General features: G+C 52.1%; 3 protein-coding genes across 5 annotated transcripts in view; 1 reads left to right on the top strand and 2 right to left on the bottom strand.

Moving 5' to 3' along the window:
• Positions 1 to 2,711, bottom strand: part of KIF5A (kinesin family member 5A) — a 31,774-nt gene extending 29,063 nt beyond the window's left edge. The window contains exon 1 of the mRNA XM_082637067.1: positions 2,667 to 2,711. The gene's annotated coding sequence lies outside the window, so the exon portion shown is untranslated. The remainder of the gene's footprint in view (positions 1 to 2,666) is intronic.
• On the top strand, positions 2,231 to 16,869 carry DCTN2 (dynactin subunit 2). The gene is made up of 14 exons (XM_082637071.1): positions 2,231 to 2,411; positions 3,308 to 3,376; positions 11,796 to 11,892; positions 12,048 to 12,109; positions 12,442 to 12,540; positions 13,203 to 13,363; positions 13,555 to 13,705; positions 14,088 to 14,153; positions 14,362 to 14,400; positions 14,579 to 14,656; positions 14,746 to 14,817; positions 15,049 to 15,151; positions 15,268 to 15,359; positions 16,421 to 16,869. The coding sequence occupies exons 1-14, from the start codon at positions 2,376 to 2,378 to the stop codon at positions 16,505 to 16,507; spliced, it is 1,212 nt and encodes a 403-aa protein (XP_082493197.1). The 5' UTR covers positions 2,231 to 2,375; the 3' UTR covers positions 16,508 to 16,869.
• A 906-nt stretch (positions 16,870 to 17,775) lies between these two features.
• Positions 17,776 to 24,611, bottom strand: MBD6 (methyl-CpG binding domain protein 6). 3 transcript variants are annotated; one of them, XM_082637068.1, is made up of 13 exons: positions 24,336 to 24,611; positions 23,257 to 23,320; positions 22,942 to 23,078; positions 22,546 to 22,648; positions 22,254 to 22,416; positions 20,973 to 22,028; positions 19,914 to 20,575; positions 19,481 to 19,634; positions 19,128 to 19,297; positions 18,585 to 18,998; positions 18,428 to 18,480; positions 18,142 to 18,205; positions 17,776 to 17,996 (listed from the first exon to the last, which is right to left on the bottom strand). In XM_082637068.1, the coding sequence occupies exons 3-13, from the start codon at positions 23,052 to 23,054 to the stop codon at positions 17,922 to 17,924; spliced, it is 3,027 nt and encodes a 1,008-aa protein (XP_082493194.1). In that variant the 5' UTR covers positions 23,055 to 23,078; positions 23,257 to 23,320; positions 24,336 to 24,611; the 3' UTR covers positions 17,776 to 17,921. The 3 variants fall into 3 exon arrangements, with proteins under 3 accessions (XP_082493194.1, XP_082493196.1, XP_082493195.1); XM_082637070.1 differs by having other exon boundaries at positions 20,973 to 22,025; positions 24,336 to 24,610; XM_082637069.1 differs by lacking the exon at positions 24,336 to 24,611 and adding an exon at positions 23,888 to 24,168.
• Positions 24,612 to 25,282: the final 671 nt, after the last annotated feature.

The following is a 25,282-nucleotide window of genomic DNA, read 5'->3' as shown; positions in this document are numbered from 1 at the left end:
CTCCAAATTGGGAGCACACCTCTCCTCCCCTCTCCCCACAACCCTCGCAAAGATTCCCAGCCCACTCAGCCTTCAAGGGCAGCTGCCTGCACCCCTATGGAGGTGGGTGTCCAGGTCCCATTTTTTCAGAGAGGAGGGTCAAGGGACGTCTGGCTCTTCCCTTCCCCTTCTACATCCAAAGGTGCACTCTACTCTCTCCCCAACATACACAATAGGTCCCCAGTTGGAAGGAAGAAAAACTCCTATTCTGGCCTATCAGAATTCAAAAGCAGGTAAAATTCTCATTTTTGCCTCATAGGTTGGGGCTGGGATGGAGGTGGGCAAGAGTAATTTTGCAAGAGAAAGGCAGTCAGAAAGCAGTGATGGAGGGGTGATGATGGCGGTGGGTAAGGCCAGAGGGGCTTTGAGAAAGGACCTCTAGAGCAGACATCTGCATTTGGGCTTCAGGCAGGTTTAGGCACCTATGTGAGTGTGTTTCCTGTCTCAGCACTGTTGGACAGAGTCCCAACACCCCAGCCCCTTTCTCAGGCCCTTCTGTTTCTCTCCCTTCCCTGGGAAAAAAAAAAAAAAGAGCCAAGGCTAGAGATTCTGTGTCCTTCCTCCCCTCAGGTCAGACTCCTGCTGCAGCCCCTGGACAGAACCACCTAGAAACTGGCCAGATTGATTTTTCTCCACGTCACAGGGCCTCTGCTGGCCAACAGAGTTAGACTGCAGGAGTTGAGGCTCTAGGCCAAGGGGAGGAGCAGGGTGATGGGAGACGAAGGGAGGAGGGGATGGAGGTTCTGCCTAGCAATTGCCTGGTAAGTGTCTAGGGTCACTTAGATACTATGAGGCAAGGAGGAGAGAAAGATGGCCTGGCCAGACGAGACCTAACCACTCGGGAGGCAGCTGAAGGGGTCTCCAAGTTGGACATTTACCCCTAACTCACCTTGAATCTTAAGGAAACTGAAGGAAAAGGGTTCAGCATAAGAAGCTGGATGGGAAGGCAGTAGGACTATGGAGAAAGAGGCTTGGGGAGGAGCCAGGAGAGGACACATAGAATGACAATGAGTTCCTATAAATTCAGAAATATAGGCATCTCTTCAGTCACTTGGTCTGGCACTATTTCTAATTGTTGCAGCATCCTGCAAGCTCGGGAAATAGCCCAACCTCAGGCGCCCAAGGGTTCCAGGATGGCATCCTTAGTGAAGGAGTTTCAAAGTGCTAGTCCATAGAGGGTCACTGGTCAGAGAAAAAAGTTCATGTGTATGCATCCCTCCCCCCAAAAACCACCACACAATGTGGAATGTGGTAAGTTTTTTAATAAAGCTGGATTTGTTGTTTCAAAGGACTGTCTTTTATTCTGAGAGTACTGTATGTCCTTCCATACTTTTCTACTAAGTAATGATGGTAATAGTAGAGAGTAGGTTTTATCTTATCTTTTTAATGTACTTACTCGGCAAAATAAAAAGGTAGCAATACTATGCCTATCTTCAAAAAGGTTTTTTGTTGTTTTAATTGTATTGAACTGTGAAATTCTAAAGTCTGAAAACCATTAGTGAAGGGATTAAGAGCACAGAAGGTATTCAGACAGACATGGTGCTACCAAGTGCCTATTCTATTTGAGGTAGAATTGCCAGATTTGAAAAACAAGAACAGGAAGCCCAGTTAAATTTGAATTTCAGATGAAACACTAATAATTTGTGTGTGTTAGTATGTCCCATACCGTATGGGACGTACTTATACTGAAAAGACTATTAGTTGTTTATCCGAAATTCACATTTAACTAGGTGCTCTTTCATTTACCTGACAGCCCTAACCTGCGAAGGTTACTTAACTTTCTCATTCCTAACATGACTAAATCTTTACTAAATTTTACTTGTTGTTATTGTTGTTTCGAAGCCCTGGCTGTGCCATAGCATGACTAGTTGTGTTATTTTTACCTAGTTATTTAATTTCTGGGAGTCCAAATTTATTCATCTGAAAAACAGGAATTATAAAAGCTCTTTCACAGACCCGACGTAAAAACGAAAGAAAATAAGTCGTACGAAGTTAACTCCCAAGGCGCGTTATTGTCCGTCACCCGCCCAAGCCGGATCGTCCAAGACTACATATCCCACAATCCCAGGCGGCGCTTCCCCGCCATTACGTCATTCCCAGGTCTCGTTCTCGCCAATCCCTGTCACTCCACGGGTGTGGTAGTGGGTTGTTCTCGCGACTTTTGCTTCACCCTTCCCCTGTACTAGTCCTGTCGCGAGACTTCCTACTCCTCCGCCTCCTCCGCCGCTCCCTTTGCGGCCGCCTTATCCTGGACCCGGACACAGCCTCTCCCCTACCCGAACACCGGCCCCGGCTCCACCGAGGCTCCGGTCCCCCAACCCCGCCTCGCCGCCGCCATGGCGGACCCTAAATACGCCGACCTTCCCGGCATTGTGAGTACACGGCCGGCCCTGGCTCCCCAAGACCGCGCCCCCGACCTCCTAAGGACCCCCAACAGACAGCAACCCGTGACCCTTCCCGCCTGAAACCCCTCCTCGGCCCCGAGGGCTCCCGCCGCTAGCTCCCCGACCGGCCGCTGCACCCTCCGGACTCCTTCGACCCGACTGGGCCGGGCCGTGGGACGGCCTACAAGGCCCCTTTCCGCAGTCGCCGGTTTCTCGGCTCAGAAATCATCTCCAGGCACTTACCACTGTGCTCGAGTGCTTCTGCCATCCGTGTCAACACCACCCGTGTCTCCCCAAATCTTCCCATGAGCCCCCCACCCCCTCCCGAGACACACATACCGGACCATTTGGTGATGGCCTTCACCCTGGCAAGAGTGAAGAGGTTACCGTGACAGAACTCCTCTTGTGCCAGATGGAGAACTATGTTCTCTGGGGAACCTCCTTCCCAACCCCCTCCTTACAGGCCGGCATGTACCCTCCCTTTGTGCTGCCCTGCCTGCATTCATGGGGTGGGGGTTGGGATAGGACCTTGGGTACTAAGGTCCTGAGTCACTCTCAGCCCTTGTGCCAGGCTAGTGTGTACAGGGCCTAATGATAGCTCCCCTTCTCCTGACATGAGTGCCGAGGACCCGCCCCGCTTCAGATTCAGGGTAACATCTTTGTCATCACTTAACGTTCACCATTAACCATCAGGTGTCCCCACTGTTATCCCCACCCCTCTGAGACATGGGAACTGACAGGCAGTTCACGGGGCAGGCGAAAGAAGGGGCGGAATCCTGGCGTCACCGCCTGCTTTCTCTGTTAACTTGTTCAAATGGAGTGGGGTCAAGGGTGTTGGTGGATGCTGGGTAGTAAGGTTGGGTGGTCACTGCTTCTACCTGCAGGCCAGGAACGAGCCAGATGTTTATGAAACCAGCGACCTGCCTGAGGATGATCAAGCGGAGTTTGATGCGGTAAGACTGTGCGCTGCCTCAGGACTCCTCTGGACTCTGACCTCTCTCCCCCAGGCAGGCCCTTTCCCTTTTCTAGTGAGCCACAGCAATAAGCGGGTATGCCAACCCAGCCTGGGTGGTATGTAGGTCGTAGGGCTTGCAAATGAGCAATGCCAGGAAGGAAAGTCAGGTCAGTGGAATTACAGCTAAGAGGCCTGGTACTTGGGCCTTTTAAATAAAATTGAAATATCTTAAAACAGGTTGGGGGCTAGTGACTTAGTTAGGGCTCTGGGTGCTAGTCCATGGTAATGAATCACGAATCCTGAGCACTTACAAACTGCTTGAGGTTAAGACCTAGGCCTTCTATTTCATAAAATATATTGCTCAGTACATGTTTGCTAGTATCCTAACAAGAGCTAGACTTTGAAGTATAGAGGAATACTCTTTTATGTGAATATACAGTATCCATTGGCCACGGAGCAGGAAAATGAATTCGAGATTTTAGAAAGATAAGGAACCTGGTTAGGGCAAAACAAATTTGAGGAAGCACATAAATCTTTCATATCAGCAGAGGAGAGGCCCTGGTAGCGCTTTCAGATTCAAGAAGAACTCAAGAGGAAGGAATTAGTTATGGACACATTTTAACCATAAGGGAAACCACTTAGCATTATTTATTGAATGTGTACGTTCTCTGTTGATTTTTATGCAATGCAGAGGAGGAAATGTCCCTGCCCTCAAAAATCACCCAGACTAATGGGGGAGTTAGGATACATGTAAGAAACATGAAAGAAAAAATTGAGTGAATGAAATCAACATTGTAAAAATTCTATATGTAAGTGCCAAGGAGAGCAAAGATCTATTAACATGTCTTATAGGATGTGTTTTAGGTTCTGTAATTTCCAAGGAGAGCTGGGCTAGGGTCACACTGATGGTGTGAGATCTCAATAAAGTTGTGACCAAGAGTCAGTGGGAACAGGCTCAGTATGTGTGTCTGTAAGTTCTGTGGTTATGTCTGTGGGGCTGGTTAGTTCTGGAGAATGCTGGTGGCTGGCTTATAATGTATGGCTTGGCGTACTCACTTATTCCTTATTTGATTTCCCCCACGTGGAAGTGGTTCCTACTTTGTGGGGAACACCTTCCCTGTTCCCTCTCAGAGTGGTGTGTTCCTTGTTGCTTCTGTACTTGCTGGCATGTCAGTCTGTCCCCCAAACTTGAGTATCTGGAGATAATGCAGATGTTGTCATTGCTCAGGACCTAGGTGTGGACCTGTCATTCTAAGAGGTATCTTCTTAGGGAGCAGTCTCTGACCTCAAAGGGCAGGAGTATGTATACCGAGGACTCCATTCTACTACCATAGTTCAGAGATTGTTCAACTCTGGCCTAGGCCTCTGCCTATAAAATATCAAGCCTTCATGGTGAGATAATGAGTGGAACTTTGTCCCTTTGTCGCTGGCTGTGATACAGACAGGTAATATCATAGCAGTCCCCTTTCCAAATGAAAAAATACATTGTAATTCTCCTTTTGAAGTTATGGGCTATCTCTTAATAAAAAGAACATGACCCTCGTCCCAGGCATGGAAGAACTGAATGTGCAGCCCTGATTGGCTGTTCCTCCCTGCTGAGCCTGAGCAGCCTATTTTAGTAGCATCTAGTGGGGTGGCTGATGGGGAGAGCCCACCGTAAGTGTTCATTTCCTGCAGCATGTAGCCCAGGATGCCAGTATAGAAGTATATAGGAACTGGATGGTAAATACAAGAGGAGCTAAGTTGCCTCCATCACCTAAGGCTCAGCTAAATGACTCTCCATCGCCAGGGAGGAGTAAATGGGGTGGGGAGACCTTCAGCTACTTCAAGAGCCCTGGCGGGAGTGGGAGAGGCCTGAGATGTTTCCTGATGTCAGCTAATGTCTCTGGCCCCTGCATGTCCCTGTGGGCCTTAGGAGGGCAGCTTTCAGGAAGTCAGCTGAGTAATGGTTCTGCCACTGCTCTTAATACTGACGTATATGTGCAACTTGAGGAGCAGTGGGTTGTACTTAGACAATCCAGAAACCTCATTTCTGTGAGGCCTGGATTCTCACTAGCAGCCTGTCCCCTTCTCACTTACCTTCCCAAGACCTAGTACAGGTGACAGTGCACATCACCACTATTGTGGCTGAACCATGAGATTTCAGTCACCTTCTTCACTCCTGGCAAGAGCATGTTCTGCCTTAGTTTCCAGATTATTTTCAACTTTAATTTTATTAGTTTTTGAAGTAGGTAATATATGCACGTAGAACAAAAAGTGTCTCTTCCCACCGCTGCCTGCCACTGCTTAGTTCCATTCCCTGGAGACAACCAATATGACCGGCTTCGTATGGAACCTTTCAGGACAGTCTCCAGATTTTTATTTAAAGAAATAGTCAAGGGGTATTGACCCTCACTGTCTTTTCACTTCCTTTCTCATTGCTCCACTGTGGAAGAAATTGGGCTGCTGAAGGAAATAATATCCTATAATAGCCCCTAAAGATTGTAATTGCTAGTTTAACTTAAACATTAAAGTTTGCGATTCCCATAGTGGGGAGGATGGGGGAGGAAAGTAGTAGAAGGTTTTATTTTTGGTAAACATGATCCTGATTTTCCTGCTATCCCTTCAAAACAATTTTAGCAGGAACTAAAATATTCTAAAGTGAATGGGCCAGAAAACCGCCCAGTCTGGCTCTTTCCTCCTCACTCTAGGAGGATCCCCTCTGCATTTCAGACAGTCCTGGGTTGATTGGGGTGATGGGCTTTTTGGAAACTTTTCTTAAAATGTCTTGTCAGGAAAGCTAATTCCCAATTGGAATTTCCTCCCCCCCGGGCCCACAGCCTACCTTTGGGTCTGTGAGGCATTCTGCTCATGGCTTTTGAACTGCCGGAGCAAGGGGAGTAAATTTAGAAAACTCACTAGAAATAGGATTTAGTTCCTCCCTTCATGCTGTAACTATCCCTGATGCATTTGAAAGGGAAAAAGTGACTTAGCCTTAGTTTGGTGGGTCTGTGGCAGAGGCTTCAGTTCTCCAAAGGGTAGATAACGCTGAAAACTCCACCAGCCTGAGATGTGAAATAGTAGGTTCTTTTCCTTACAGTTTGGGATATCACAGAGTATGCTTGATTGTGTTCATTGACTATTGGCGCACTTGAACTTACCTGAGTTTTTCCTAATGCTTCCCCCACCCTCCCTCCTCACCACCTTGCCTGGACACTAGTTTGCGCAAGTAAGACCATTCGACGCTTCTTCTCTGCATGTGCCTCTCATTTGCCATCTTGCATGCACTGCTCTGTCACTGTGCTGTTGTCGCAGCTCATTGGTTTCAGTTCTAATGCATCTCTAGCTGGGTCACTAAGGGGCCTGCTGGCCTCATGGTTAAAGATCCTTGATCAAGGTGTAGAAGCACAACTATGGTTCATGGATCATTGTCTCTTCCCCTTGTGAGGTGTGCAGAATACAACTGTCCAATGGAGGATGGGACAGAAACATGGAGACTAAGAATGCTTCTGGACATGAGGCATTTAAGAGCTGGAGTTGGAAGGGGGTTGCCTTTCTCCTCCACAGAGTGAAATGGAGTTAAGAGAAAGGGAGTGACTTTTAGCCATTCTGGACAAGGGTGGAGAACAAGGGGGACAGCAACAGTCTTCACTTCTTGGCTGTATGTGGATTATACCTGGTAAAAACCTCATTTTAATATTCCCCTATGCTAAGCCTTTAGAGAAAGGTAAATGGGATAGGAAAGGGGTGTTATATACATTTTTAGGGTACTAGCTTGGGTTCTTTGTGCTTTCGTGCGTCTTTCTGTTTCTGTACCCCTCCTTTAGAAATGGTTGGATGGTCAGCACTGTGTTGGTCCATCCTGGACAGTTGTATTCTACAGCACTATCCATCTCCCTTGTCATCATGGTTCCGAAGTGCCCCTGGCTGCGGTGTTGGCACAGAGCCTAACAGGCTCAGAGAGCAGCAGTGACCTCTTCCCGTGTCTGATCTGGAACCTCAGGTCTTGCCCTCTGAGGCATAGCCACTTAGCCAAACAACCCTGGGGCGTCTGGGAGGTTATTAGTGAGAGGGACTGGGAGTCCTGTACCAGGTAAACTGGTACCTGGGATCAGGGCACTTAGAATTTTCTAATCAAGTTGGCTGGTGTAATAGGTTCCCATGGTGACTATTACTACTCCAGGTTACAGAAATTATCCCTAAAATCTCATTTCCCAACCCACGCACAGCTCAGACCTGGAGGTGATATATACTATTTACAAACAAATATACCACTTTTCCTTTTTTTGATTTTCTTTCCTCCCCCATTCTGCTTGTTCCTCATGATTTGAAGTTGAACTTATGGCCCATTGTCCTCTCTTTTTCCTTGAGTTTTTCTCAAGCTGGTTTTAGCTTGGTGAGGCAAGTAAGAGAAAGGTATAGTGTGTGTGCCTCCCCTTGTGTGTTTGCATGTGTGCACCTGTGAGTGCTTACACCCACTCTGCAGAGACATCCCAGCCTAGACCACAGGACCTGGATCCACCTCTACCCTGAGCTGAAAGAGGAGTCTCGGCTGGGCTGGACTCTGGCATGAGACAGGGGAATGGCGAGGTTGAAGTTCAGATGTATCTAGCTGAAATCTCTGGAGCAGGATGCAGTTGTTTTTGTCCCATCATGTGTTTTCATATACATATAACCATCCTCGACTTCCCACACTTCTGTCTACCCATCCGTAGAGATCCTGGAAAGGCTGTGCATACAGCTTGATTTCCTCTCCTGGCAGTTCTTTACCAGTCTTGCCTGGAAGTGGAGCCTTGTCTACGTGGCCTGGACTAAAATACAGCCTCTTTGAGATACTCTCACCTTTCCCCCTTGTGTACCCTCCAACCCCTGTGAACCTTGTGAACGGAGGGTTGAAGAAATATGTTCTGCGCATGTCTGGTGGCTGTGAATCTTGGTGTCTTTTGGACTCTCTGTGTTAGCACATCATGGCAGAATTGCCCTGGACCCCTCAGAGCTGTAGGGTGAGTTCCCAACCACTCAGGATGGGTAGAAACACACCCGACTACACGAGGGATCAGGATTTGCCCGGCCTCTCCTCTGGCAACAGAGAATGAGGATGGGGCTTCAATTAGGTCCTTCGTATTTCCTTAAACTCACCATCTGTACCTGACCTATTTTGTTCTGCTTAACATAAAGTCATATCAAACCACCCACATGAGCACCCTCATTATGACTGATTCTGCCATCCAAATGCCTAATTCTTCAAAACTAGAGAAACCGAGAGATAAGAAGACTTGAGCCATGAACTCCCCCTTGAGAGTCATGGACCTTCAATCAGCTACAGGTTCTCAGAATATCTTCACAGCCTCTGCTTCACATTCTGCCGTTTCTACAGCTTCCCCTCCATCTCAGCCTTCTCTCCCCCCACTTTCCTCTTCCATGCCACCAGCTTGCAACATCTAACTACTAGTTCTCAGATGATCCTGAATTGCTGCTGTTAATGGCAAAGCTTCATGACATCCTCACCACCAGAGAGGAAAGGGTCCCAAGCTCTTCTTTCTCTTGGGGTATGTGGTGACCCCAGCTGAAATTTCTTGGCCCCAAAAGTTTGCTAGGCTCCCCTGGGCCCTGTGGTGCAGTATGTTTGAAGACTATCATGTAGTGCATGTGACAATTTGCTAATAACAATTTTGTCTTTTTTTTCCCTCCCTCACCCCCATGTCCCCACTCCCTTTCCTTTTAACTCTTTTGATTTTCTCACCTCTGGGGAAACCACAAGGAGCTGGTAAGAAGCCTGACCTTTCATGTGCTTTTTAACGGGGTGTGCTATGATGGGCAGTTGTTTCTCTGTCCTTTTATCTCTACTAAATCTTTTGTCCCTCTATTCAGCCCCAGCCCCAGCTGACCTTTTCCCATCTCACGAATCACTGTAATGACACTACCTCCAGCCCATGCCCCCAGATCTCCGAGTCACTGGCGGAGTAGGTGCCACCGGAGGGCTAAAGTATGCTGTCGACCTGAGTCTCCGGGGCCACACCCTCGGAGAGGCTCCAAGAGGATGCCAGCGTCGGGCAGCCCTTCTGACTCAGGACGTGCTCCTGCAGCAGGAATAGTGAGATGAAAGCACTGACCATCCCTGCTACCATCCCAGAACCTCTGAGACTCACGCTCTGTTTGTTGACCCTTTCTTATTCCACACCTTCCCTATTTAGGAAAGTAAATAAGAAAGTAGGTTCTCATCTGCATAGTGCCTGGCTTATAATAAGGGCTTAACAAAATGGTAGCTGTGATTAATTTCTTTCCTTGGTCTGTAGACTATGCCTCCCGAAGAGGTTTTTTTTTCTACCTCGTTGGCCTTGATCGGGACACTCCCAGGAGGAGAGGCATATTCTTGAGGGGAACTTGAGAGGGTGATGTTCTTTCCTGAACATGAAGCCTCAGACAAACACTTTAGAGGCCAGAGACCACACAATTATTTGGCCAGTGTGTGCTCTGGCCATAACATTTCAGAGAAAATTAAGGAGAGACTAATTTGGGACCCAGTTGTTTCTTCCCCTAGGCACTTGCATATGGGACATCGAACCCTTTTATTTTCCCTTAATCTTCAGCTCTTGCCCCTCTGCCTAGCACTTCCCTGAAGAAGAGGTAAAGGTCGAAGTTGATATTTTCTCCTTACCCCCCTCCTCCCTTATTTATAAAGCTGCCACTCACACTGGTTCCTTCTGTAATAGCAGAGCAGAGATGAAGGACGGAGATTGTGTCTGCTGCTCTTTCTCCATGTCTCTCCATCATAACTGCTCCCCCACCAATCAACCCCTACTACACACACGCAGACAGAGACTCTCAATCGTGGATACATATTAGAATGACCTGGATAGCTTTTAAACTGGCCTACTACCCTGGCCCTACCCCAGAACAATTAAATCAGAATCTACAGAGGTGAACCCAGGCCTCGCCCCCGCCCCCCACCCCCCGCCTTTTCTAGGTGATTCTGTTGTGCAGCCAGGGTTGAGAATCATTGCTCTGGCTAAAGGAGGGAAGACTCTCTTTGCCTTCCTCCTGTGGAAGGTGGAGATGTCCACCCCAACAGAAAAGGATTCCTGGTCTCCTTCCACTTCCTTCAGTAACATAATGAGACCTGTCGGACTGCTGACAATTGAAGGAGAGACATGCAGTCTGGAGGGCGTGGTCTTGGTGTAGTTATTAGAATCTGAATAGCTAATAGATACCGAGTAAGGAGGGAACCTTTCTGCGTCAATTTCTAGGGTGAAATCTCTTTCACTTTCTTTACCACATCCCCTCTTTATGGAAGAGCTTCAGTGCTTGAGAAACAGCAGAAGGGTCAGGGAGAAGAGGCAGGTACTGCAGCTTCCCTGAAAAGATCCTGTGCTATCTCCATTTCAGGACTTACACGTGGCCTTTGCCCATGGGTACTCTTGGCAAACAGATACAGCTTATGCTTGTTGCTTCTAAGATGTCCCTTAAAAAGTAATACAGTGGGCTTCCCTGGTGGTTGAGAGTCCGCCTGCCGATGCAGGGGACACGGGTTCATGCCCCGGTCCGGGAAGATCCCACATGCTGCGGAGCGGCTGGGCCCGTGAGCCATGGCCGCTGAGCCTGCGCGTCCGGAGCCTGTGCTCCGCAACGGGAGAGGCCACAACAGTGAGAGGCCCGCGTACCACACAAAAAAAAAATAATAATACAGCAAGGAACTTCCCTGGCACTCCAGTGGTTAAGACTCCACGCTTCCAATGCAGGGGACATGGGTTCAATCCCTGGTTGGGGAACTAAGATCCCATGTGCCGCGTGGTGCGGCCAAAAAATTAAAAAGCATTTGCCTCTTCTCTGTATCCCCTGAATTCCCTGACTTCACGGCAGCCTGGAAACAAGGCTTCTGGTCAGGCCTTCTGCCAACCTTCCCTTTGTATCTAAGAGCTGGTATCTTCCCTTCAGCAGCTATGAAAGTCCTGATATTCACTCTCAGAGTTAGTAGCTTGATTGTCTCCTCTTTCCCTCCAGCAAGGATGGGAAGTTAGCTTGAAAATAGACTTCCTCAGCAGCAAGGAAATTTACTTTTAGGAGGGGGAGGTTAAAAGAAGTCAAGTTGATTTCTTGCCCTGAATGCATGGTGTGTGCCAGATAACTGGGAGGGCCCAGTTGGATTGGGGAAGGGGAGGGGATAGGGAGGCTTATGTACAGAATGGGCGGGGAGGTTATGCTGCCTCTGTTGCCAGTTGAATCAGGGTGTTAATATTTATACAACTGAGACTCCAAGTTTACCAGGAAGCTTTCATTTCCTAGGTTGAACCTGGGTCTGTAGCTTGGAGTGGAGCCGCCCTTCTTTCCCCTTGGGAAAGTACGGCCCAGTCTCCCAATGGTTTGGGGATTTTGTGGGGTCCGGGAAGTTCGAGGGTGGGAATGAGTCTGCCCCTGGTCTGAACTACCTGTTCCTGCAGGAGGAGCTGACGAGTACAAGTGTGGAGCACATCATTGTCAATCCCAATGCTGCCTATGACAAGTTCAAAGACAAGAGAGTGGGAACAAAGGGACTTGGTGAGACTCGGTTGGAAACTGGATGGGGAAGCCTGACCTCAGGCCTTAACTGACTTTTGCTTTGGACTGTCTTATGGAAGCCCTCACAGTCATCTGAGACCATGACTGCCGTGGGTCTTGATCAGGCCCTCAATTCCATCTTCTTTTCTTGGCAGATTTCTCAGATCGAATTGGAAAAACCAAAAGAACGGGATATGAATCTGGAGAATATGAGATGGTTTGTTGTGTGTGTGTTGATGGGAATGGTGCAGCAGTCCTATCCAGCGGGCATTTAAGAGAGAGATCAAGGGACATAGTTGGGATTCCAAGTTTCTCTCTGGTTGGGGGCCCTGAGGAACCCAGCAGGATGCAGTTGAGGATGCTTTGTCCCCCTGCTGTTTGCTCTGGAGAGTCTCCAGGCCTCCAGCTATCTCCAGTTCTCCTGTACTAGGATGATGTGGATTCTGAGTTGGGTATGATACACTTACAAACTAGGCCTGGGGTTTGGACAAATTCTTGAGGTTCCCTCTTCTGGGAGGTGTAACATCACCATCTGTGCTTGCTCTCTAGCTTGGAGAGGGTCTGGGAGTGAAGGAGACACCCCAGCAAAAGTACCAGAGACTGCTGCATGAGGTCCAAGAGCTGATGACTGAAGTTGAGAAAATCAAGGTAACTATAAACTCTTCTCCCCTCTCTGCTATGACTTACATAGCGGAGGAAGACCTCCCAGCAGGAGGAGAAAGCTTCCCTAAGCTCCTGGATAAGGGGGCTGAGGTTTTCAGAGTTTAGAAATGCACATGAATTTATATTCAGTGCTATAGGTGGGTAAGGACCATCCCAGTGACTTTCAGCCACCGCTATTTTTTTTTTTATAAATTTATTTTTATTTATTTATTTTTGGCTGCGTTGGGTCTTTGTTGCTGCACACAGGCTTTCTGTAGTTACAGTGAGCAGGGGCTACTCTTCGTTGCGGTGCGCAGGCTTCTCATTGCGGTGGCTTCTCTTGTTGTGGAGCATGGGCTCTAGGCGCCCGGGCTTCAGTAGTTGTGGCACACAGGCTCAGTAGTTGTGGGACATGGGCTCAGTAGTTGTGGCTCGCGGGCTCTAGAGCACAGGCTCAGTAGTTGTTGCGCATGGGCTTAGTTGCTCCGCGACATGTGGGATCTTCCTGGACCAGGGCTCGAACCTAGATCCCCTGCATTGGCAGGCGGATTCTTAACCACTGCACCACCAGGGAAGTCCTCAGCCACAGCTATTTTTAAGGGTCTTGATCTATTTTTTTCCTTGACTCACTCTTGCCACCCCTCACTGTCTGTTTGTTTTCATACCAGACGACAGTGAAGGAGTCAGCCACTGAGGAGAAGCTGACCCCCGTGGTGCTGGCTAAACAGCTGGCAGCCCTGAAGCAGCAGCTGGTTGCTTCCCATCTGGAGAAGCTGCTGGGACCAGATGCCGCAATCAACCTTACTGACCCCGATGGAGCTCTGGCTAAGTGGGTGCCAGACTTCGTTGGGAAATCATTGGTGATTGGGGTGTAGGGGGACTCAGCCAGGTACTGACAGGGATACGAAGGGGAGAAGTGGCCTAGCTGTTCCTTAATGCTGACTGTGAGGCAGAAATGACAGTGACTGGGCTGACCCACATCCTTCAAGTCATGATATTATTTCTGGTTTCCTGACCCAGGCGCCTACTGCTGCAGCTGGAAGCAACAAAGAACAGCAAAGGGACTGGTTCAGGGGGAAAGACCACTAGTGGGACACCCCCAGATAGCAGCCTTGTCACTTATGAACTACATTCTCGGCCTGAGCAGGACAAGTTCTCTCAAGCTGCCAAAGTATGTATGTGTGTATGTGTGTATGTATGTATATATGTATGTATGTATGTATGTATGTATGTATGTAATGTTGGTTGAGGGGCCGGGGAGATGTGGCTCTAGAGACTTTCCTGCCTCCCTCCAAGGGATCACATCTGGGGAGAGGGTGCTGGGAATGCTTGATTCCTCTTGATGTCTCATTCTCCGTGTTTGCCTCACCGTCTACTTTCAGTGAAGACTTTAAGATTGTGACTAGGGATGTGTTCCAGGGAAAGAAGTCCCTTGGCAGAGCGGTGGGGAGAGGGTAGGGGAGTGGTAAGCAGACAGACAAAGAGCAGGATCTTACCTCCCACTGCAGCAGCAGGGAGGTGGATGGCAAATCTCCCCTCCTTCCTCCCCCTAGGTGGCAGAACTCGAGAAGCGCCTGGCAGAGCTGGAAGCAGCTGTACGCTGTGATCAGGATGCTCAGGTCAGGTGCTCTCCTATACCTAGTCTAACCCGCATATCCTGCGCCCTGAGGTCCACAGCATTCCACAGAATCCTGGGAGGAGTCAGGAAAGGGCTCCAGTTACAGGATCAGCCAGGGGTTGCCCACTAGAACCAGAAAGGATGGGGGAAGGTGGTAATCACATGGAGAGATAAGAACCACTGACTTCTTTCCTGCTTTTCCCCATCAGAATCCCCTTTCTGCAGGTCTGCAGGGAGCCTGCCTTATGGTGAGTGTAAAAGGAACTGGAGTGTTTGGATTACAGAGGAGATATCGGGATTGGGTTTGCTTGGAACATTGGTTTTGGATCTGTAGCTCTTTATTAAGTACCTCCAGTGGAATGTGGGGTGGCCTTTTCTGGTCTGATTCTTCCCCTTCATGAAGTTTGTCCTAACCCCCGCCCCCAGGAGACTGTAGAGCTGTTGCAAGCAAAGGTGAGCGCCCTGGACCTTGCAGTTCTGGACCAAGTGGAGGCTCGTCTACAGGTATTAAGTGGGGGGCAAACTGGATTACAGGTAGCTTGGGACTCTGGAAGCCCTAGATGCCCTATCAACCTTAAAATCTGTGCTTTCAGAGTGTCCTGGGAAAAGTGAATGAGATTGCCAAGCATAAAGCTTCTGTAGAGGATGCAGATGCACAAAGCAAGGTCAGGAAGTTACCTTTCCTCCATCTTCATACCCTTTCCTGCTCCCTTATGTACTCTTCTGGTGGTTAAGAGCAAAGCATGAGAGCACTGAATCTTCAGGTCCCTGTCTTCATAAGCTCTTAATAGCTGAGAAAAGGCAGTGCTTCCCTCTTGCGCCACCAAGTTGACCTTTCCAACCTTAGTGGTCAGTGTGTACTTCGCTGAAGGTTGGCCACTGTCTTGTCCCTCCAGGTGCACCAGCTGTATGAAACCATACAGCGCTGGAGCCCACTCGCCTCCACCCTTCCTGAGCTGGTGCAGAGACTTGTCACCATCAGGCAGCTGCATGAACAAGGTGGGAGGCCAGCTGCCAGGGGTGCTAAGAGGAATTAGAAAGTGGGCAGCTTTTGTCCCCTTCCCTCTGGTCTTGGATTCTAACGCCACACATACCATTCTGACCTTCTTTCATAGCCATGCAGTTTGGTCAGCTTATGACACACTTGGATACCACACAGCAGATGATCGCTTGTTCCCTCAAGGACAGCGCCACCCTCTTGACCCAGGTGTGTGCCCCTTTATTGATCGGCTACTCCCCTTCCCCAGCACACACAGGCTAGGTTCTCCAGCTTCATTTCATCTCCATAGGGTTCTGCCTTAGCCCATTTGGTGGCATGGTGGTATGGCAGGGGCTTGGTTTGAATCTCCATACTGTTTCTGAATGGTTGTGGGACGTTTGACAACTTATTTAATCTATGAACCTCCATCTTACCATCTGGAAAATTATACCTACCTCAGAGTTGTATGGATTAGGTGAAATAATATGAGTGAATTGTTAAGAGTTCAGTAAACCTCAGTTTTTTCCTGTAAAACCTACCCCTTCACTCTGTAGTCACAGCTTAGTTTTACCCTCCCTGGGTCCTCAACCAGATGCTTTTGAGCACAGCACATCAGATGGAACATGGGCTTTGAAATCAGGAGCTGGGCTCCCACCTGGTTCTGCCACTTCCTTCCTGATGCTGGGCAGTGAGCCTCGCCTCTTTCTTCATTCTCTTAGCAGTGCCCAGCACATAGCGAGTCCTCGGTTTCTGTTGGGAGCACTGTTCTCAGAGCTGGGAGAAGCACTAAAGTTGTCTTGTATCACAGGAGCATCAAGATAAATTTAAGTGCTTGGTATATGTTCTTCCTCCAGAGCAGTTTTCTAAAACTGGACCTGTGAAACCCTCATGTCAACAAAATCTTACTTGTTCCTCATTACATAAAACAGATAGAAGAGCTGTTCTGGTTAAAGTCAGGACGGGAATTCTTAAGAAGCCTGCCTGCTTGGCAGACTCTGTGCTAGGTCCACGGTATTCCAGGGTAGCCTGGAAACTGGTGCAGTAACCTTCCCGCTCTTTTTCTTTTTCCGTTTTTCTTTTTTTTTTAATTTGGTCACGCCGCGTGGCTTGTGGGATCTTAGTTCCCCAACCAGGGATCAAACCCGGGCCCCGGCAGTGAAAGCGCTGAGTCCTAACCACTGGACCACCAGGGAATTCCCCTCCATTTCTTTCTTGTCTTCTGTAAGAGAACTTCTTCAGGTAAGCACCCGAACCTGACAAAGAGTAAAATAGCTCTGTCACTTTTCTAGGTGCAGACAACGATGCGTGATAACCTGTCCACAGTTGAGCGGAACTTTGCCAACATTGATGAACGGATGAAGAAACTGGGAAAGTGAGCACCTTTGGGAGATGGAGAACAGGGGTAATCCCTACCCCTTTGAACTCCGTTAACACCTTACACAGGGTTTCCTCTTAATCATAACTCTCACATCCCATCTGACACTGGGGGCAAGGGGTTCTTCTTGCATGTGGGGCTTACACCCCTCCTCTGAAGAGTAGTGGAACCTGAGGGATATTAGATGGTGGTCTCCCCTCAGGCCACGGGGATGAGGATGTGGGCCCAGCCACATGCCAGCTCCTGTCCAATATTGCTTTGCCTGGTGTGGGGAAGGATTGGATCCTGTCCTCCAGCACAGCTTCTGTGACTGATTGTAATACTGTACAACTGTTTCTGACCATTAAATGCTGTTGTACTCTGTGTGGCCTCTGCTGTTTCCTGGGGAAGAGGCAGCACTAGAGAGATAGACATTCACAGTGTAATAGACAGTCTAAGCCACTCTCTACTATAAGAGAAGGATTTAAATTGTAACCTGTTCTTACAAAAGAACTAAGGAAAAAATGAGGACAGAGTCAGAGCCAGAGTTTCAAAATATTCTCATCTGTTAAATTAAGAGTGTCTCCCATAGAAAAGCAGTGGAGGCCCCAAAGGGCAAGTACAAAACAGAATTAAAACTCCCAAAGGTCTTGTCTTTACAAAAGAAAAGGCAGGAGGCAGCCCCTGGACAGCTGGTCATGCTGGCCGCTCCGGTTGGACCACGTTGCATAATCCTCAGTCGCATCATCACAACGTCTCTGAGCGTTTTGATGGGGGGAGAAGGGGCAGTGTAGTGTGTATGGGAGGAGAGACCCAGATGGCTCTCTTTGCCCCCTTACCCCCTTTTTATATCCCAGAGGAAAGTAGAGGGAAGCTGGCTACACCTTGAAATGAGGCTATGTGTTTCAAACCTGGGGACAGGGGTAAGAAGGGATCTGTGCTTTGAGCAACCTGAGCCAGAGGCAGAGGGGTGTTGTAGGGGTGAGGGGAGGGTGCATGATGCTTATTGCTTTGTACCTTTCACTGGGAAGGAGGGCAGCAGCCAACAGTAGCTCACAGGTTTGTAAACTGAGCCTGCTGGCTTCGAGAAGGGAGGCAATGAAGTCGAATTAAATATAAAAGAGTCATTTGTGCAAAAATAACTTAAACAAATAAAAGACCTGGGGAAAGGGGTGTTCCCCTTAGCCTGGTGGGGAGAGGGCCATATACCCCCCCCCAGGCCTTTTCAGTGACATGGCTTTGGGGGGGAGGGGGTGACCTCCCTACCCCCTGCAATGGCTCAGGATGGGATTGTGGGGAAGGGGTTGCATTTGTGCTCTGAGTGGGGAGTAGTGCCCCCACCCACTGTCCACAGGTGCACGTGGCTGGCAGGGGCTCCCAAGGCTCAGCACTCAGCTCTCCCCAGTCAGGGTCAGATCCAGCTCCAGGTATGGCTGCTATGGGGCCAGTTTCCTCCTCTTGTTTTTGGCAGGACGGCCAGGGCGGGCCCGGGGAGGCAGAGGGACAGCCGCCTATACAAGAGGGGAAGTTGAAAGAAGTGATCAAACAGCTAGGTATCAGGAAGTCCTTTATTTTCTCCCCACTCCCACTGACCTTCTCCTCCTGCCTCACCCCATACACGCACCCACACCCACCCACACAGGGCCGCACACTTACGCGGGTTGTGGGGCTGGGGTCCAAGGTAACGTCTTGGCGGGAGCTGTTGCTGTTCCGGGTAGGGCTGCAAATAAGGGGCACAGATGGTCAGGAACACCTCCCCAAGCACCAGGTGAATTTCAGAGTTTGGGTGGAAAACTTTCTACATTTGGATAGTAAAGGCGTAATATCCTTATTCATATTCAAGCAAGTATGCCTTTTTGAAAGCCAAGTCACTCTTGAGCTATTTCCATAAACCCAAGAAAATGTGGGGAAAGGCCGGTATTGTAGTGGGCCCAATACTCACTTGTATTTTCTCCTCCGGCCACGACGAGACTTTCTGACTACCCCTGGGGGCACCTGAGAAAAGACAGACTGTGTGTAGGAAAAGTTAGGAAAAGGCACCTTGGCCTCAACCTTTCCTCAGAGTCTTTGTGCCCAGACCACCATCACTCTGCACTCACCTTAAGGTCCTCAGAATGGGGCCCAGAAGGGGATGGATCCTTGGGCTCAGCACCCCCTTCAGCCAGCTCCCCATTATGCTGCCAGTGGTGGGTCCTTCTTGGGGACCGTTCCATTTGTCCATTGAAGCCACCACGTGCCCCCCACTTGAGGGCCAGTCGGCCAGGCTCCCGCCGGCTGCCAGGCTTTCGGCCCCGGCCTGGCCTGGCCTCACCATTAATGCCCCTAAGTCCCCCTCCTCCCCTCCGGCCCCGTTTCCCTGACCCCCTCCCAGTGAGCAGCTCAGGGACTGGGGGGTCGGGAGAACTGTGGGGTGGGGCTAAGGCACTGAGGGGAGGCCGGGCAGGCTCCGGTTCAAGGGCTGAGGTGGGGCTCTCAGGGGGCAGACAGGGGGCTTCTGGCTGCTCTGGAGGGATCTGCGGACAAAACAAAATCTCAGTCAGTCTCAAATGCAGTCCCTCTGCTACTGTAACTCAAAATGTCTATACTTCCAGTTTGGGAAAAACTTCTCTCCCTAACAAACACACCCACACCCATACCCTCACCTGGAGACTCTGTAGCAGGCAGGCTAGGGGACTAGAAGCCTCTGAGAGGGGTGGAGGAGCTCCCCCCACAGGGAGGAGCTGCAGCCCCAACTGGCCAGAGAGAAGAGGGCCAGGAGGCTGCAGCAGACTGGGGAGGGTTCCAGGGCTGCTGGTCAGCGAAGACAGGTCACCTGTTGAGGAATTGTAAAGTCAAGGGTCTCCCTAGGCCAATCAGCTAAGCTGAGCAGACCCTATTATTCTTTTAGGCTTTACCCGGTGGTCAGAGACTTTCTTCCCTAATTCATCCAGCCTCTACTCTCAGTTTTTCTGCTTCCTTTCTTCTCTCCCACACCAGAGTCTTCCCTCAGACTCACCCAGCAGGCTGGCACTCAGCAGAGGGCTAAGGAGTTGGGGGGGTCTCCCTGAGTTGGAGGGGGCCTTGCCCAGAGAGGAGGCCCCCAGGTCAGTAGTTGCCGTGGTGACACTGGAGGTAGGTGGTCCAGGTTGGGGGGCACTCAGGACACAGGGCTAAGGAGAAAGAATAGTTATTACATTTACATGTGTAAAGTATTCAATAAGTTTAGAGTACTTTCATATGTACAATCCCACTGAAGCCTCACATGAAGTAGGCCATGTTTATTAAATACAGATCCAGCTGTTGCAGCCATCCTACCCCCAGCCAAGAATTAAGCCCTCCCCAAAGACCCTGAGGAAGAGCTCAGACATGAAACTGAAAGCCTTTGATTCCCAGCTCCCATCTCTGATTCTACCTCTGGTTCTGTCCCACCCACTCACCCTCATCCTCACCTGGGGGGGCGCCCCCGATGGGGGATCCAGGCTGGCAGCCAGCAGCGCAGAATTTAAAGCTATGAGGGTGGGGGGGGCTGAAAGTGGGGGGAACAGCAAGGGGGGCAGGTCTCCCAACCCTGAAAATGTCTCCCCACTCGGACCCCCGGCTCCCTCTGCAGATCCCTCTCCATCCCCAGCGGTGGGGCCCAGGGCCAACAGGGGCAGGAAGGAGGCAAGGAGGTTGCTAGGGGGTGCGGAAGGGGGTGGAAGAAGGTCTGAGGGGGGTGGTGGAAGCAGGGAAGCCACCAAAAGCGAAGGCCCTTCGGGCTCGCCTGGGGCTAGGGGAGGGCCAGGTCCCCCTGGTGGGGGTAGCAGGGGCTCAGGGGGAGGTTGTCCCCCTCCCCCAGCCAGCACGCCAAATAAACTGTGACTGAGCAATGGAGAAGGCGGAGGTTGCCCCAGACTCAGAGGGAGAGGCAAGGTCCCTAGCATCCCCGGGAAGCCGGCTCCACTCAGCGCCAGGCCCTGTTCGGGGCTGGGGAACGGGAAAGCCTCCCCACCAGCCAGGGGAGGCAGAGGGCAGGCTGGGCCCGACCCCATCCCGAGCGCTTCGGATGGGCTTTGAAGCACAGGGCTAGGGACTAGGGGGGCTTTGGAGGCAGCTGGTGGGGCAGGGGCACCTGCAAAGAAAAAGAGAGGTTCAGCTCAAGGGAGGTCCTTCCTCCCAGCGTCCAAAGAATCCAACCTCCCTGCCCCCAACCCAGAAAACCACCACAGAGGGCTTCCCTGGTGGCGCACTGGTTGCGAGTCCGCCTGCCGATGCAGGGGACACAGGTTCGTGCCCCGGTCCGGGAAGATCCCACATGCCGCGGAGCGGCTGGGCCTGTGAGCCATGGCTGCTGAGCCTGTGCGTCCGGAGCCTGTGCTCCGCAACGGGAGAGGCCACAACAGTGAGAGGCCCGCGTACCGCAAAAAAAAAAAAAAAGAAAACCACCACAGAGCTCTCAGTTCTCCCGTAAATGCCTTGGCTGTCTCTCTCCACCCGAAGGGAGGAAGGGCTCCATCACACTCACATACCTGGCACACTGCTGAGGCTGCCACTGGTGGTCCCAGGCAGGGAGGGCGGGATGGGGTGCCTGGGCTGGGGAGGGCTCCCTGAGGAGAGGGTTGGGGGAGGAGGAAGGTGTGCATCTGACCCCAAAAGGTTAAAGCTTCCATCAGAGTGGGGAGGGCCAGGGGTGGGGAGTCCCAGCAGGGACAGCACAGAAGGGAGAATCGGTTGGGAGGGCTCAGGAAGAGGAAAAGGTGGTGGGGCGGGAGCAGGGGCCCGAGGGCGGCTCCGTCTAGGGGCTTGAGGGCCTCCCCCTTCTAGCAATCGAAGTACAGTTGGGGGGCGGCGGGGGCGACGCTGAGAGGGACGGGGCGATGATGAGGAGTGGGAAGCTGAGGGCGCCTGGGCACGGGGCCTTCGGCCCTGTAAAGTGCTGGGAGGGGGGAGAGGGGGGTGCTGTGCCTTGGCCGCTGCAGAGAGTAGGCTGCTAGCAAGGAAGGGGGGTGCCCTGGGCCCCTCCACCGTGGGGGCCCCTCCTCGGGGCCCCAGGACCAGGGGCAGGTGCATAGTGGCTGAAGACACTGGTGGCTGAGTGGCAGGACCAGGGGGGCCAGGGGGACCAGGGAGATTATTGCTTGGGGGCAGGGGAGGGGGTGTTAAGGCATCACTACAGTGGAAGAGAGGAGGATCAGAAGGTGGTGAGGAGGAGGCATGGGGGGCTGGAGGAGAGCCCAAGTCAGGGGGCACCAGGCTGGATCGGAGAGCAGCTCCCCAGCTATATGAGGGGGCATTGAGGCTGATAGCAGGTGGAGGAGGTGGAGCTGGAGAGGGGGCATTGCCCCTTGGCAGGAAACAAGGGCTGCTGCTGCCTCCGGAGGGGACTGGGTCAGGAAGCCTTGGCTGTGGGAAGAGCCCCCCAGGGCCTGCTAGAGGGGGGAAAGCCTGTGGAACTGAAGGTGGTTCTGGGGGAAGGGAGCCAGGAGCCCCATTAAGCGGAGTTGTAGGAGGAACTCGACAGGGAGGGCGGGCAGAGGGAGGCCCTGGGGACACAGTGTGGAACATTTGGGGGCTCGCTCCCTCTCCTGCAATAAATGAGAAACAAAGGATCAACCTGTGGCTCCCCTTCCAAGAACTTTCGTCTTCTCCATCCCTTCTCCCATAAATTCCCAGCTTCCCTGTGCCCTCCTCTCACCAAGCAGCTCCCCACTCCACCCTTCTCCTTGCTTTCCTCTCACAAAGCTCCTCCCACCATCCCTCTTCCAGGCCCTTAAGTTTTCCTCAGTCTCTGTAAAGTGGAAAAGATTCACCAGGAGAAGAGTGTGAGCAGGTGGTCTCCATGCTGCGGTACAGAGTTGCCATGGCAACGGCTTTCCGCCGGTGGTTGCACAGCTTGGTCATGTCCTCCTCTGATGCTGGCCCCACCCCAGCCCCACCCGGGGTCACCGGGGCCAAAGGGTCAAAGTTGAAAACCTGCAAGGTGGAAGCATGGACAGGGACCCTGAGGGAACAGAATCTGTGAGAAGAGCTACCACAGTCAGTGATTTGCATTAGGTCTCCCGGCTTATCCCTGTACTCTCTGGCTCCCCTCACCACTCTGACCTTGGGGACATTGAGTGGACACTCCAGACCGCACTTGCAGGTCCCATCGCTGAGGAGGTAGCTCCGGGTTTGCTCCAAGGAAGACAGCTCTGTGCCACTTGGGCTGGGAGAGGACAGGGTCAGAGAGTATGGGATTAGTTGACACTGAATTGGGAGAGACTCTTAAAGAACAGTTCATTAGTCAAAGACCTTCCTAGGAAGGGCAGAATAAGGAAGAGACGGAGAGAACAAATGCAAAGGGCCAGAGACACAGAGAGCAAAAAGGCTGAGGAAGGAGGAGGAACAGAGGAGAGCAACAGGGCACCAGCAATCTGGGCTTTGAGAGGAGGGATGGGAGAAAACTCAGGCAATTGAAGGGCCTGGGGATAGAAACTGGGGAATTTTGGGGAGTCATACCTGATATAGAGCACAGCACCCTCTCGAACACAGCGCTGCCAGCCGATGGGGACAGATGTGGCCACAGGGCCCCCAGCTCTGTCTGCTCCACTGCTCTCATTGCCCCCATTCATTGTGTGTAATCAGCTCCCACGTGCCTGATAACACAGACATCCATGTGGCATTAGGAGGATTAAACTGGGCTGGGTACCTGAGGGAGTATTTAAGAAAAGCAAAGGTGTGGGGAGGCTCAAGAGGACTCGGAGGCAAGGGGAAACCCTCGGAGAGCTGGGAGAGAGAATGAGGGGGAACCCTCTGCCATCCCACCATGGCTACCTGAACATCTCTGCAAACATTGTGGGGTCCAGTCTAAAGCCGGGGCCGCCGGCTTAGCCCACACCTGCAACACAGGAGAGAGGAGGGACCGTCAGGAATCTGCCCAGGAAACTCTCAAGGGAACGATCCTTAATAATATGAGGTAAGTACCCATAAAGATCTCAGGGATCTGCTGGCTGAGTCCACAACCATCCTTTCCATGTCCAGTCCTTAGGGACCAGAGAGGGTCAAAGCCTCAACTTCCAGGGACCAAGGAATCACAGCCCAATCCCTAGGCATATAAAGGGTAAGGCCCCTTTGTCCCACCAAGGAGAGAAACCTTCAGCCAGGAGTGTGGGCTAATTCTTATAATACCAGGCCACTAGGAAGTTTCCCAGAGAGTCTGGCCCCTGCTGTTCCCTCCCCCTCAGGAAGATCATATAAAAAGTAGATTGCCCCACAGGTCACCAGGCAATTGCCCAATTGCCCGCTGGGGTGGTACCAGCATAACTCCCCCCATGCCTGGCTCCACTAGACAATCACTGATCTAGTTCATTTGGGTCTTCCCCCACGATTCTCAGAAACTCCCAATTTTCCCCCAAGCCTAAGGCAAGGGGATTCAGCACCTCCTGTCCCACTGCCTTCAAATTACCTCCAAGAAGAATTCTCCTCTGATGTACATGGGGACGCCCCCCAAACCTGCAAGTATCCTCTCCAACCTTACCATCGCTCCCACCCCACACTGGCGGCTTCTAAACTTTCCCTCTCATAACAAGGCGCCTGTCACCCAGCCTGCTTCCCTCGGCTCGGGGAGGAGGGGAAGGCGCACGAAGTAGGAAGGAACTTGGGGAGAGGGCGGGCGGAGGGTGGGCGAAGCACTGAGGGGAAGGAGGTGAAGAAGGCAAAAGTCAAGCAGTGAGAGGGAAAAACGGTGGGGGCAGGTGAGGGCGGGGGAATGGGGATGGGGCCAGGGAAAGGGGCCGAGAGGACGCGGAGCGGGCAGAGGGTAGGGACGGGAGGGGAGGGGAGAGGAGGGGAGGGGAGGGGAAGGGAGGGGGAGGGGGAGGGGCGGGGTGGGGGGGGCTGGGCCCTGCACTCACCGCGGCCCATGGTTCGGCCGGCCCCGCCCTGCGCAGTCGCGGCCCAGAGGGTGAGTGGGAGGGAGTGGGAGGAGGGTCGGTGGAGCCCGAGCCTCCGGTACGGCCCCGGCCGGTCCTAGCAGGAAGCGCCGCTGCCGCCGCCGCGGATCACCGAGCGGCCTCCCGCGCATGCGCCATGGGGGCCAGGGGCAGCCCTGGGGATTCCGTTCCCAGAAGGCACCGCGCAGGCTGCTACCGCCGCCGCCGTCGCTGCCGCCGCCACCGCCGCAGCCGCCGCTGCCGCCGCCGCTGCCCGGACGGGAGAGGGGCGGGGCCGGGCCCCCGCCCAGCGGACAAGGACGAGCCAACTGGAGGGGCCGCAGTGCGCATGCGGGAGCGCGCCTACCCCTCCCCCACAACCCCCCATTAATCCCCAAGAGAACAAACACCCCACGCGGGCCCCACCCCCCGCCCCCCCCGGGCCTCCGCGGAAGGATCCGAGCCTCTTCCCAGGCCACTGGTGGCCAATCCTAGCCTTCCCCCGGGAGGGGCCCCTTCCGATGCCACAATCTGTTGGGGGAGCTAGGAATGCCAGGTCCGGGAGGAACCGGCCCCAAAAGATGAAGGTCGAGACTTGCCCTGCCCCGCCCCCAAAGGCTGCCCGGGTAGTGTGCTGGGACTTGACCCGCCTCCCCAGGTCAACAAGTCACAACACGACCCCGGCCTGTCAAGTCACATGACCTCTGCCTGTCACTGACAACCTGGTCATGTCTTCGGGCCAGGAGAGACCATCTGCTCCAACCCACCCCCACCCCCATTTACAGAAGGAGAAATGGAGCTCTGGAGCAATGGTGCAGGCCTGGCCAAGGACCTGTCACCGTCACACCACCGCCTGAAGCTGCCACCCAGCCACAACCAGCCTTGTTGACAGTTTCTACTTAGGACAAACTCCGGCTGCCCTCATGAGG

Source organism: Mesoplodon mirus (genome assembly GCF_964341445.2).
Source record: "Mesoplodon mirus genome assembly, chromosome: 11".
Taxonomy (NCBI): domain Eukaryota; kingdom Metazoa; phylum Chordata; class Mammalia; order Artiodactyla; family Ziphiidae; genus Mesoplodon; species Mesoplodon mirus.
The sequence above is the reverse complement of the archived record's forward strand: the minus strand, read 5'-3'. Positions and strand labels throughout refer to the sequence as shown.

What these genes read in the sequence shown, in the direction of transcription:
- DCTN2 (XM_082637071.1), top strand. Translation starts at nt 2,376, where the DNA reads ATGGCGGACCCTAAATACGCCGACCTTCCCGGCATT. An exon ending in CCCGATGGAGCTCTGGCTAA is followed by an intron (nt 13,364 to 13,554) that starts GTGGGTGCCAGA and finishes TTCCTGACCCAG; the next exon opens with GCGCCTACTGCTGCAGCTGG. An exon ending in ATGCAGATGCACAAAGCAAG is followed by an intron (nt 14,818 to 15,048) that starts GTCAGGAAGTTA and finishes TTGTCCCTCCAG; the next exon opens with GTGCACCAGCTGTATGAAAC.
- MBD6 (XM_082637068.1), bottom strand. Translation starts at nt 23,054, where the DNA reads ATGAATGGGGGCAATGAGAGCAGTGGAGCAGACAGAGCTGGGGGCCCT. An exon ending in GGTGCTGTGCTCTATATCAG is followed by an intron (nt 22,649 to 22,941) that starts GTATGACTCCCC and finishes GTCCTCTCCCAG; the next exon opens with CCCAAGTGGCACAGAGCTGT. An exon ending in CTGCTCACACTCTTCTCCTG is followed by an intron (nt 22,029 to 22,253) that starts GTGAATCTTTTC and finishes CATTTATTGCAG; the next exon opens with GAGAGGGAGCGAGCCCCCAA.